General features: G+C 35.7%; 1 protein-coding gene across 7 annotated transcripts; it reads right to left on the reverse strand.

Annotated features, from left to right (window-relative positions):
- Nucleotides 1–24: 24 nt before the first annotated feature.
- On the reverse strand, nucleotides 25–9,904 carry LOC7461490 (pre-mRNA-processing factor 39-1). Of its 7 annotated transcripts, none has more exons than XR_002980273.2 (15): nucleotides 9,623–9,886; nucleotides 9,013–9,428; nucleotides 8,025–8,134; nucleotides 7,402–7,631; nucleotides 6,611–6,778; nucleotides 4,809–5,172; nucleotides 4,178–4,321; nucleotides 3,746–3,898; nucleotides 3,545–3,661; nucleotides 3,257–3,337; nucleotides 2,111–2,260; nucleotides 1,283–1,585; nucleotides 1,009–1,122; nucleotides 495–665; nucleotides 25–362 (listed from the first exon to the last, which is right to left on the reverse strand). XR_002980273.2 is itself a non-coding variant. In XM_024595008.2 (14 exons), exons 2-14 carry the CDS (start codon nucleotides 9,407–9,409, stop codon nucleotides 258–260), a joined length of 2,439 nt encoding a protein of 812 aa, XP_024450776.1. In that variant the 5' UTR covers nucleotides 9,410–9,428; nucleotides 9,763–9,904; the 3' UTR covers nucleotides 25–257. The 7 variants fall into 7 exon arrangements, 5 of the variants coding, with proteins under 5 accessions (XP_024450776.1, XP_024450777.1, XP_024450778.1 ...); XR_002980272.2 differs by having other exon boundaries at nucleotides 25–365; XM_024595008.2 differs by lacking the exon at nucleotides 495–665 and having other exon boundaries at nucleotides 25–365; nucleotides 9,763–9,904.
- Nucleotides 9,905–13,532: the final 3,628 nt, after the last annotated feature.

Raw genomic sequence — 13,532 nt, forward strand, 5'->3', positions numbered from 1 at the left:
CCACTATCAACTGAACTTGTGGTGTGAACCAAGAACGTAAGAAGCAGAATCTACTAAAGAATGCCTAAGAATGGCAAAAGATTTAATCATTCACTGAAGAACAACTGCTACCATTGCACCTACAAGTTTACTCTCTCATCTTCCTCTCCCTTGTGTGCATTCTTGCTTACACCATGCTGTCTGTGGTTCCGGGAAAAAACCCCAAGTTACAAATAGATTCGGCAAAGATAAATTACACGCAGGAAGTTCCTGCCAGATCAGTAGTAAGTCCCGTAGTAAGGTTGTGGAGCAGCAGCGGGCTGCTGAGGCTGAGTCAATGGTGCCGCAGCTGTGGGTTGTGCATAACTTTGTTGAGGGAAGGCCTGCTGAGATCAGAAAAACACTGTCAGCAGTAGAAACAGTAGGATGTTTGAAAAGCAGTTTTTCCATTCCAGCAGTATCCCTGATAACAATAGACGAGTGTACAACACAGAGGCTACTGAAAAAAGGTATACCCAGGCCCGTTGAGAACGTAAACAAAGTTCAATGACACAGGATATGACACTTGCAAAGAAACTTGAAGGTAGACGATGTCAATTTGTCTGGACTATTAAAGTTGAACGTGAATCCATGCCGAAAAGGCAGCAACATAACGCAAATGACCTTCAAAGTCCAGATCGAAGTTACTGTAGACAAGCAGGGTAAACAATAAAAAATGAACTCTCGATCATGCCTATAGTTGTGTAGCCAAATAACAGGAGGGAGGCGAGGTCGAAAGCAATGGTAATGAAGTGTCTCCTAATAGGATTATGTAACAACCCACTGTTTAACTTATTTGAATTTTGATGGGACAAGGAAAGACAGGACCTTAATCCCTTCCATGCCCAAATAATAAAACAAGTAATTACTAGCACTAGTATCACTGATTGAAACAACAAACGAATTACAAGGCGAAAAGAGTAAGAAAAAAGTGAAGAAAAAGAACATGCAACAATATAACATGAATTCAAAACATAGTTAAATGGAAACCTGGGCAGGATAGGTAGGAGGATAGCCACCATAAGCTGCACCTTGTGCAACTGATGTAGGAGCTTGGGGATTCGGGTAGCTGCCTCCATAACCACTATATGCGCCATATGCAGCCTATTTACATGAAAATTATTTGAAAGATCACTTTCTTGAGGTAAACTATAATACTGCTTGCAAAAAACTTTCTTAAATGATTGGAGACGAGAGTTCATTATCAAATTACTGTGTCCTTGAGTTAAAACTTCAATAAAACCATCGAGAAAAGGCAGCTTACTTGTTGGTTATAGCCTGGAGCCCACTGTTGAGTCTGTACTTGGGTAGCCGGTGGCCAAGCTTGAGGCTGTACACCATAACCAGCTGTCCATTGGTTCTGTGCACTTGCATATGCACCCATCAGAGACTGTGCAGGTGAAGTTGCATCAGGGTAAGGTTTGGCCATTTTTGCCTTGTCTGAAGCTAGGTAATCCTCCGCGTGGCGCTTTTTCAACTCTGACTTGCTCCTGTGGGGTAAGAAGAACTTGGCATGCCGATCAGCAGCCTTCTTTATAGATTGAGCATCTCCAAATATACCTAAAAACTGAAGGAGCAAAAACCAACAAAAACATAAAAGAGATGTGATGAGAAATGTAACTAGGCTCAGCCCATTCCAACACCAGAATTCTCAGCTCTGACACTCATTATCTTTTAAGGACAGTCATTGGCCAAAACATATGCAAAATTGAAATCAAGACAACGTATACTCATTGTGCAGCAACTGAACTAGAGTATGCTTCAATAAAATAATAAATATAGAACAGTATTCTAGATTATATAACAGAAGGAAGTCTGTAGTTTGACAAAATGAAAACCAAATTAGATTACAGAGTCTATTTATATCTCCTTAACATACACCACAATACCACAAAGAACCACTTAACATCCTCTTCAACAGAATAGTGGAACACTAATTTCTAACACATTAGGACTCATATCAATGGAGTGAGATTCTACATGGCAGCATAAAGTCGTATAACTGTTAACAATAAGGCTAACTGCAAGCAAAACATCTGATTAAATTCTTGTATCAGAAGAGATAAAAACAGAAAAGAAAAATATAGACTACCTCCAAGAAAATGCAGGATAGTTCTTCCCTCTCAGCAGCACTAGCAGCATTGACGCTGTCTGAGCTGGGCAAAATGAACTTATCTACCAGTGAATCAAGATAATCAATTCGCTTTGGAAGTGGCAGAAATGTCTCAAAATGTATCAGAGCCTGCATATAAATGGAACAACAGACAGCATGTTAGTGCGCCAGGAGATCAATGTAGAAGTTATAGCTGAAAAAAGTTAGTGTTTTCATGCTTATATCAGTGTTGTCAAAGGTGAAAGGCGCTAAAAGGCAACAAGCCTGTAAAATGCCCAAAGCGCTAGGCGCGCGCTAACCAAGGCGATATGCTATAAATTAAAATATGTATATTATATTATATAAATCTAAAATATATATCTTCCCGATTAAGATTAGATCACTAGAAAATCAAAACAAAATATAAAATACCATAACATTAAAAAGCAAATATAAAATACCATAACATAGTCATATAAAGTTATATTTTCACCCTTAAAACAAAATAAGATAATTTAAAGTAGTACGTAGCCAAATAGATTAAAAAGCAAAATTAAATATCATCATTATTATTAATTAATCTTCAAAACCATCTCGATCCATGCTTTCCTCTCCTTCACTTGAATCCTCCATATCCTCCATTTCATGATTATAATCGAAATCCTTATCTTTCAAACTATATTGCACTTGTTTAGAAAAAAATTAAAGTATTAGCTGTACAGAAGTGTTGTTCTTCAACTCCCACTGTAGAAAAAAGAAAGTGTAGTTGGTGTTTCTCTAAGTGTCCTTCAATGTCTGTTTGTTTCCCACTTTAATGATATTTTTTTTACCCTAATCTTTGTTTTTTACAAAAATACCCCCAAGTTGTTTCTTGTGGTAAATTAAAAAAAATAGACAAATAGGTCAAAACATAAATCATTTAAAAAAAGACCCAACAGAAAAGGAAGAACTTCAAGCAGGCGCTAGCCTTAGCGCCTTGCACCCTCTCACAAGACGCTCACCTAGGCAGCGCCTCATTGAAATCCAACGCCTGAGGCTACTAAAGGTGCTAGGGCCTCACCTCGCCTGGAGCACCTCTTGACAACACTGGCTTATATATATATATATATATATATATATAGAGAGAGAGAGAGAGAGAGAGCAAACCTCGAGAAGTGGTTTTGAATATTGGGCATTCTCAAGTCCTTCTAATAGAATCTCCCTGGCTTTCTCTACATTGTTTGATGCCTGCATTAGAAAGAAAGCATTGTAGAGAATGAAAATTTCAAAATACTGGCCCGAGACATCAGGCATTTAGAATAATAGGTAAAGAGAAGAGAACAACTGGCATGTAAGGCAATCATTTCTGAAGTTATACACAATCATTAGAAGCAGAAGTTTTAAGAAAAAAAAAGGATAAAGGCCTCACAATGTGCACAGCAAATATGGACCTACCAAATATACGAATCGAGCATATTGTGCATACAATGCTGGCAACACTTGTGAATGCTCTTTTCCCTTTTCAATGGCTATGGCCTGTTCATACAAGGAGAAGGCATCTTCAAGATTCCCCTGGGTAGGAGAAATGGCTAAGTCAGAACATGTGCCATCTCAATCAAAATTGACAGGACCTAAGACTTGCTAAAACTATCTTACCAATCGATGCTCCATGTTTGCATGCTTAATAATTGCTTCAAGAAGACCAGGTGCAATTTCAGCATGTACAACTTGGTAAGCAGCTCGAGCACCAGATACATCTCCATTTTGCTCTTTGAGACGGGCAGCAAAAATGTGAATCTCTGGTTGTCTCTGTTAGATATTCAGTTGATAAAGTTAAAAGCATAACTATGAAAGTTGGCAAAGTTATGTAAGGGACAAAGCAAACAACACTGCTAACATGCAGCCATGCAAGCTTGTTTTGATCAATGTATTAGACAAATAGCATGGTTCAACATTCAGGTTTGTACAAGAAACATAAAAGCAGAATCAACTCCTTGTGGTGATTACCAAAAGTTTACCATGACATTCAATTGAACTAGAAACAACAGATAATACAAAGTGAAAGAACAAGTCTCAAAAACTTCATACCTTGACAAATACTTGAGTTGCACGAGCAAGAGCATTATTTGCAAGATCCATGTTCCCAGTGGCTTCCATGCACAAGACATAGCGTATCCAATACTCGGTATAATTAGCACATGCAATTACACATCTTTCATATAGCTTGACCACCTGACTCAAGAAAACATGTCATCACGGTCTAGAAGGTACAACTGAATCCATCAACTTATTAACAAAAGGAAATGCACAAAGCACAAAGGAGCTATGCATAAGAAATACTCCATTGGGGAACAAAAAGGCCCCTCAAATACGAAAGGAGGGACCCTCCTTGCCTGACAGAAGATGGTTAGGAAGGCAAGAAGATACCTGCATGCATAACATATGAATTTTAAGAATAATAAAATTTGATCACATACAGGAACCTAGTCCACTGACAAACGAGGGTTTGAAGTACTTAGCCTCATAGAAACCAAATCGAAGGCCCATGCTTTAGTCTCAGTTCAATTTCCCGTTAAAAATGTTGCTTCATCCAATGGTTTAGCCAATGAAGCATATGATGCAGCAGATATTATTTAACTGTAAGCCAACGTATAACAAGGTACAGCTAAAAACTAAAAACCAAAAAGATCAATGAACAACAGTAAACAAACCCAAATACCTTATTAAAGTCATCCTCTCTTTCTATATCATCCAGATAGTTATGCCAGTTTTCGAGCTCTGCAACATTAAGGGGCCGCACATGAAAGTAGGGCCTCCTAATAGCATTTTCAAAGTCAAAGATCTTATTATCGAACTCTTTAGCTTTCTTGTATATTTCCTCTCTAATGGCGATATACTTCTCCAACTCCTCTGCTTCTGTTAAGCCAGCATTTACAGGTTTAGAAGGCTGTTCAGCTGCATCAGGATGAACCTCTCCCTCGTCTGCTTGGCTTCTATCCTCCGAAAGTACAGGTGCTACAGCAGCAGCTTCCTCAGCAGTCTTTAATTCTGACAAAGGCCGGCTTGCAGCAAAAGCCTTAAATCTGAAAACCAACAAAAAGAATATATATAAAACTACAAAAATATCATGCTGCACAACAACAAAAAAAAAGATGTCATGCTTGTGTCGTGTATCTGCATTCAACATTCTTATTTAAGCATCGCTTCTCATTTTTTATTTTTCTTTTTACAAGCCAAAAAACCTTGTCAAAGAGCACAAAGGTGAAATCCATGTTAAGAAACAAAGCAGATTATTTGCATTGCATAATTACAATCCATGATAGAAGATCGCCAACAAATATAAAACAAGGGATTTGAAATTTATCAGCATCTAGCAACACATAACAACCACTGCAACGGACAAGAACCTTGTAGAGCAACTGAAGATATTAACAAAAAGCACTTCTATATCAAAGCTAACCAATCAGCAGACTTTTTGGTAAGCCACAGTCGAAAAATCCAATAATATCATAATTGGCAAAATTTTGATATTTAATGCAGAGGAATTGCAGTCTGCCATTCCCAGAGACCTTTCACATGCCCGCCCATAAAAAAGTGCAAAGTTGAAATAATAAATGTGCCACAAATGCTACATGCTATGCAGGAACGTGGACTTTACTAGAAGCATACAAGCAAACATTTTTCTAGGGCCTCAAACACCAAAGGAAGTGCAAATTTGGACACAGAGCAAGAAGGCAAGTTACTCATACTCAAATATAGGAGTAGGATAACATCCAAACCAGATATAACTATATCATTTTTTTGTTGAGTTTCTAATATTTGAAGGATCAACCCGAGCATCCATGTCAACCTGAGGCATCCATATATTTCTGACATGAGTACATCTAGGTAAGTACAAGTCATGGCAACTCCCCAAGAGTTGACATCCACCTGCTTTCCCAGTAAAATGCAGCAATAATTTAAAGAAAAAAACAGCATGAATTTGCTTTCTTGAGAAAGACCTTTTTGTTTGAAACACAAAAAAATGCTCATGCAGCTAACAATACAGGTCTAGGGACATCACTCAATTCAAGAAGAAGTTCACAAAGAGAGAAACAAGAACCCATTATGTCTTACAAAAGTTAGTTTGCAACCAAACCCACTAATTGTCAAGTTCAAAATATGGGACAACATCGAATCTAATGCACACAAACTTTCATTGTGTGCAGCTAAAAAGAACAAAACTAAGCACCCAAACTAGTTGAACCTAATCAGAAGACTATTCCGTGTCTTGCACAGTCATTACCACAAGATATAGAGTACAAACGACACCTGGACTAAAAGTTATGCATAACAACACAAAGAGTTGTCTGCTCAAACAAATACAAAAAGACTATGCCAGCTACAGACATACTTCACCATGAAAAAGTTGTTATTAGCATAAGTGGTTAAATATAATGATCTGATAATTATATAATGCAAATCAACAACTCAATAAATGAGGCCAGCAAGTACAATGCAGATGCCGGAACAGAATATTACCTATTGAAATAATCATCCAGCTTTCTGTTAGGAATCTCCAATATCCGTGTGTATATCATGGCAACACGGCCCCACTCTGCATGCACCTCTTCGTATTCAATGTACTTATCCCAGAGGGGATAAGACATATAATCTGTTCCAGCATAAGCTAATCCTCGCTCAAAAAGCCTGAAGCCAAGGAAAAGTGAACATGTGGTTAAGATATAAATATGGACAGCAATACAGCCAATGCAGACATATTCATAAATCGGAGACCCGGGAATATGCTGAAGGAGAAGGAACAATTCACTCTTAACAGCATGACACTTCCAAATGCTGCATTTACCTTCCTGATAAAACCACACAATGTCTGAAAACGGAGCACTGAATGAGGCCATCTTAGCCCTTACTGGATGAGATCTTCCCAGCAGCATTTTGCATATTGATGCACCACAGAGTCTCAGTTTAAGACAGCCATAATTCATAACTAACTACATTACTATGACGGGGCCCTTGAAAGGAGGAAGGAGAGATGGGGTATGATGAGACCAAAAAAATAGAGTTGACATTCTTAAAAATCAAATAGCTACCCATAGAGCAGCCTAAAATCAAAAGGTTTGCACAAAAAATAATTGTATTTCTAAAGCATCGCCATCAAACCTTTCGCCATTATGTGAGAAGCCACTGTTGCAGGCATACTGAAATAGTGTTAGAGAGCAAAAAAAATCACCAAATCCTTGTGACACAAGAAACCGCATGACCATGATTCTAATGTGGGCAGATAAAAAAACAAATATGTGAACAGCTATTACCTTCTAACAGTCTCTGGATCTCCATATGTGGATATGGCAAACATGCAATAATGCAACCAAATGTCCACCGAATATGTGACCCCAAGAACAGCCCGTTCATATACCTCAACAACTTTGTCCATAAAACCAAGGCGTGCTTCATGATCTGCATACTTCTTCCAATAACCATAACACAAAGGAAATTCCACCAAAAAAGCATCATATACTTTTCGAATTTTCAATATCCTGTCCTGCATAGTTTATAGGTGAACATGTTAGCTCCACTAGAACAAGAAATCAGATTGCAGATACATACACGTCAAAGAATAAGTAAGTTCAGAAAGGATAGAAATTAGCTTCCATTGATAAATGATGTAGCATGTAATTCATTTTCCTCCATCATTCAAATGTCAGATGCTAGAATCCTACAGAGTTATTGATAGCTCAGTCATTTGAGGACAGCTGGGATCTAACTAAAAAGATGCCTTAAAGGTCAACTGCTTTTCATCCAACTTAAGGAAGATCAAACAAACACAATTTTTCCAGAAAAATCAAAATATCTTTATTTCTCATGAGAAAACATGATAGAGGTAAAAATATGTGCACAGGAACCAGCAGTTCATCACATGTCTGAAAGTTCATACCCCAGCCACCTTCTCTGTCTCATCTATTAAGGCAGTCCATGCATCAAAATCCAAAGAATTAGCCTTCACAATGCTCCACAGGTGGTCCTCTTCAGCTGACATTTCTGGCACTAAAGAGATTGGGGAAATTGATTAGGTAACACCTAAGAACTGCTAAACAGAATCGTCTGCATAGAGATTTGTGGGGGGAGGGGAGAAGAGGAAATAGAAAAACAATAACAATCACAAACATTTACTTCACAAGGAAACAGACACTCCAGTCAACCCTTAAAGGGAGAGTAAGGAAGTCGAGATTATGAGTTCAAGAAAATCATTCATCATTGATTATCGGAGTAAGGATTTAAGGACTCCTAAATTTGTCATAAACTCTAAATAAAATTACACAAACTTTTTGAGGATTCTATGTTACATCTACCTGTCAACCAGATATGAGTGAACAGCTTCCTGTGCTCAACAACCAATTTATTGTTCACATTTAATTTTAGATTGAAGCATTTGTGACCAGCCAAGTTCCACGATGTTTCATGCATGGGAACAAACCCATCATGTAAACCACCAAGATGCCTTGAAAAGAAAAGAAAGTTGAAATGCCTAAGAGCATTTGAAAAAGAAAAGATAATACTTAAGTGTCTCAGTGCGAGTAAAAAGACGCATGGACCAATAAAGTGTCACATGAAATCATAAAAACCTTGCTTTTACTTGAGATTGGATGACCTTATGAGGAAAATTACCAGTAATTTGTGAGCTTATTCAAGAAATGAAAAACAAAGGAGATTCTACCTAATTGATTTTTTTCAGAATCATGTAAATTTCCATGAATCAATAAACCCCTCCTATTTTCATATAGCAAGATCAACACAACAAGATCAACACAACAAGATCTTACATAGCAAGCATACCATGTTGTGCAACCTAAATTCTTTAAAAGCCTATATTACAACCTCAACCATCACATATACAGATAACAAGCATGCCAGAGAAGCCATACCAGAACCATCCACAAAATGCTGCTCAGCAGCAGCTCCACCCAAAACCTCTCCAGCATTTCCATTCTCAACTGATACAGCAACTCCAGCTTCAGTTCCAACATTTCCATTCACAGCCGAATCATAACCACCAGCAGCTGCGTTTTCAGCACTACTGTTCATTCCAACACGAGCCTCTGGTACAACAGAACTAGAGTCCGCACCATACGTATTTCCCGTATGACCTCCCTGTGCTGCAACAGTAGAAGCAGCAAAATTTCCAGTGCCCTCCACATTAAAATCACCAGGGCCAGGAACAACAACTGAACCAGAATCAGCGTAGCCAGTAGACGCATACCCAGCTGCCGGATAATCCATGACTGCCGACGGTTCAGTTACTACTGTCTCACTATCTCCCATACTCTACAGCTTATACAGTCTGCAGTGATACAAACAAAACACATTCTATTGTCAATTCGTTTCGGCCTTAAAATCACAAGGATTTAATCAAAGCATTCAAGTCCATAATCATTATTACGATAGCATAAACAGCAATTAATTAATTGCTAAACTAACAGTTCATTCGAAGATAAGACTGCAAAAACTACACCACCGTTCGATTCAGTTACAGACCTAAAAGTAGATCGCTAGTAGCTTCGCAGTTAATAAGCAATAAGAACAATGGATAAACCCTAATTTGACGAACTTGTAACGCAAGACCTTAGGAGGACGCGGAAATGGAGAGGAAGAGGCAAGAGAGCGAATGGAGGAACCTGGTGGTGCAGAGACGACGTCTCGTTCTGTCTTCTATTGAGAGAGCTTTGGGTTTTGTGTTGTGTGTTTTGAGTTTCGTGTTTTGGTGGGTAACTAAACTCCTGGGACGCCAAGAGAGCAGAGAGAGCTGCTAGCGGTCAGTGTTTTATACAGTTGAGAAAGTAGGGTGACGTGTGTTGCTGTCGATTCTAGTTTCCGTGATGCTCTAACTTTGAGCCGTTAGATTGTTGAGTGCGGATTGGTGTAATCTTGACCGTGTGATTTCATGGTCTTTTTTGTGAGGTACTTGCCACGTCATCATGAGTTAGGGTTCCCTGTTTGCCGTTGCTAGGAAAGGAAGTCCCGACTTACCAAGTGGGCCCACTTTATGGGCCGGAATATGGGCCGATTAAACTATCCATCAGCTTCGACAAAGTGGTGATTGTTTTTGCATTGTTACCTTTTCCATCGCTTTTAACTTTAAAAAAATATTAAATTAATATTTATATATATATTTTTTTTATATAAATTTAATATATTAATGAAAAATATAAAAAATATATATTTTTAATTAAAAAATTCATTTGAAAAGAATTTTGCATCACAATACTAACCACACAATTAAAATCATTATAGCTTGAATATATATAATTGTAATATATATAGAATAATGGTTCAAATTAATATAAAATAATTATTGTAGCTGTAATATAATATATAGAATAATGGTTCAAGTTAATGTAGCTTTAAAATAATATGAAATTTTTTTGTTATATATATAAAATCAATTAATGATTAAAAAAAAGATGTTAAAATATATAATTCAAATAAAAATTATACATTTATGACATATAAACGACGTCCAGGTTAATTCTTATTATATGAATCTTGTAACACTCGGTATAAACTCAATCAGTTGTTATTTGTTTAACATAAAATTATAATTATCTATGTCTCGATGTTTAATTATTATTATTAAACTTGTTTTAAACTTAACAGGTTAATTTGATTTGATTATTAATTTAATTTTGATTGAGTTTTAAATTAAATTGGATGGAGCTAATTTAATTGATATGATAATCGCATGGTCAAAACTTAATTTGATTATTTTTTATTTTTTTAATAATATTATTTTAACTTTAATTGTTTTAAAAAAAATACATTTTAAATTGACGTAATCAACCCAGATCAATCACTCAACTACGTTTTAATCGCCATGACCAACCATCTTCAATTTTTAGAGTGTGTTTGGTATTGCGGTAGCTGTTGTAGTTGTAGTTTGAAAAAAGTTGTTTTATAAAAAGTATTTTTAGTTGAGGTTGGTTTGAAAAAATAGGTGTTTGGTTAAAACTGTGGTTAAAATTGAGGTTGAAGAAAAAGTAGTTTAATGTGTTTGATTAATAATGTTTTTGAAATTGAGGTTATAAAATAATTTTAAAAATATATATTAATATTAATGATTTTTAATTTAAATATTGTAGATTTAACTATTGCTAGTATATCATGAAATAAATCATACTTTATATAAAATATTTTTTATTATTCCATGAAACCATTTATAATTTCATTACGTACGAAATACATCCAGCAAAAACTACAGTTTCCATAATATTTTTAGCATGTAATAAAATTAGATAAAATATTATCTGGTATAAAATTCACTCAAAACTACTTTTTTTTTAAATAAATATTAAAAAAATTAACACACTACTTAAAAAAAAAAAAAAAGAGGTTCACGTAGGCAAGTGAACAGTGCAATGCTCTTGCACTGTTCACATGAACAGTGTACACTATACACTGTTCATGTTAATTGCACTGTTCATTGAACAATGCAATTAACATGAACAGTGAAAAAAAGTAAGAATTCGCTGCTTTTTTTTTTATTGCGTTTCTAACACAGAAATTAAATGGGCCTCAGTGAAACAGTATATTGATTTTTTCCTTAACCAAACGGCTACAAACTGCGTTTTAAATAAAACGCAGCCGCAGCCGCAGAGCCAAACGGGCTCTTAAAGTCAAAAGGTCAATATTAGAAAAATTTAACCTATGGAAACAAAATGAAAACATTTATAAACTACCAGGGCTAAACCGTAGCGCATCCGTTTTTATTTGTTTGACATAAAGTTATGAGTACCTACGTATTAATATTTAACTAGTGTTATTAAACTTGTTTTAAATTAACCTGATAACTTAATAATTATTAACCTAATTTTAATCTAGGTTCAAATTAAATTGGATAGAGTTGATGTGATTGATATGACAAGTCAATCCGCAACATAGTCAAAACTTAATTTGATTATTTTTTATTTTTAAAAATAATATCATTTTAATTTTTTTTTTAAATTAAACAAAACATTTTAGATTGACCTAATCAATCTAAATTAACTCGCTTAACTAAAAATTTGGGTTAGGTCATAGACCATAGGTCAAAATTTAATTTAATTTTTTTATATTTTTACATCGTTTTGATGTGTTAATCTCAAAAATAATTTTTTTAAATAATTTTAAATAAAAAATACTTTAAACCATAATCACTACTACAATTACAAACAATTCCCATGTCAAGTTTAGTAATTGTCATGACCGCACCATCTTCAATTTTTGAAATAAGTTTTAACCTATGGAAGCAAAATGAAACATTTCTAAACTACTAAACTACAAGGCCCAAACACAGTCCATCCATTTTTTCCCCGAAAGTGATAATGAAATAAGGTTTTTGCGGCTGCAGATAGAAGAAGAGTCTTCATCTCCGATCGCAGAAGGGGCGACCAGTAGAGAACACGGACATTAAGAACAATGATAAGCAAGCAAAACCCAGTTCTACAAAGCTAGCTAAAAAGAGAACAATTGATTAATGGCTGAAACTTTGGGTACTTTTATAATCAGGGCAAAGGCACTGGAAGCTTTGGGAAGAGGATGAACAAAACAGATCCGCGCAGAGGGCGATGTGGCTGAGGTACATCATCTTCAATAGAGGCGGTGTATTTCCAGTTTGAACTTTGCTCAAGCTATTAGAGTCTTCAGATGAATTGTGTTGCCTCAATGTTAATCCTTAGTTTTTATTTCATGGAAGACAAGTTTGTTTCAAGATAACTTTTCCTGTAATAATTATCTTGTTTACGTAAAAAATACATTTTAAAAAGTAACTGCGTGATACCTAACATACTTTATATCCTGACGAATACTTTCTGTGACTCGGCTGGCTATGAGCTACTATCTAAAGATCAAAAATATATTAATGTTTATGTTTTTAAAAGATATAAATTTATTAATTTTTTTTTAAAATAATTTATCTTACATGATTAGAATCAAACATATATTTTTATCTTTTCAAGACACACGCAACTTGAAAATCGTATTTGTTTACGATGTATATGAACTCCTGAAGCCTTTTCTTATGTTCAGGGGAGTGTCTCTCTCTGATTTACCCTGATCTGCCATAACCTTGATTTTAGCTTGCTTCTTCAGCCCAGAATTACAACTTTTCAAAGTGAAGGATCTTTCATCCTTCCGTTTGTTTCTCTTTCCAATCATCCAGTCATTATCCGCAAGCAAATCCATATAAATCTTAGTAATATGCAGTTGAAAAACTAAGTTCAATCTTGAAAGAAGTTCAAGAATGACAGATTGACAGGAACGATGTAAACAAGACACCAGAGGACTAGACACGACTGCTAGGAGTCTCAGGGGTTCTTGGATTCAAGTTTGTTATTCTCTCCTATACGTTTGCTGCAGAACCATGTCTTTGAATAATGTAGGAGAGATTGAACCTTTGGATGCAGAAACTTGT

This window comes from Populus trichocarpa, chromosome 2, assembly GCF_000002775.5.
Source record: "Populus trichocarpa isolate Nisqually-1 chromosome 2, P.trichocarpa_v4.1, whole genome shotgun sequence".
Classification (NCBI taxonomy): Eukaryota; Viridiplantae; Streptophyta; class Magnoliopsida; order Malpighiales; family Salicaceae; genus Populus; species Populus trichocarpa.

Bases quoted from the DNA above. Each gene is read 5' to 3' on its own strand.
- LOC7461490 (XM_024595008.2), bottom strand. From the start codon at position 9,409: ATGGGAGATAGTGAGACAGTAGTAACTGAACCGTCGGCAGTCATGGAT. The intron at 3,662-3,745 runs GTAAGATAGTTT...TCTCCTACCCAG, and splicing joins CAAACATGGAGCATCGATTG to GGGAATCTTGAAGATGCCTT. The intron at 366-1,008 runs GTTTCCATTTAA...TTCTGATCTCAG, and splicing joins CTCCTACCTATCCTGCCCAG to CAGGCCTTCCCTCAACAAAG.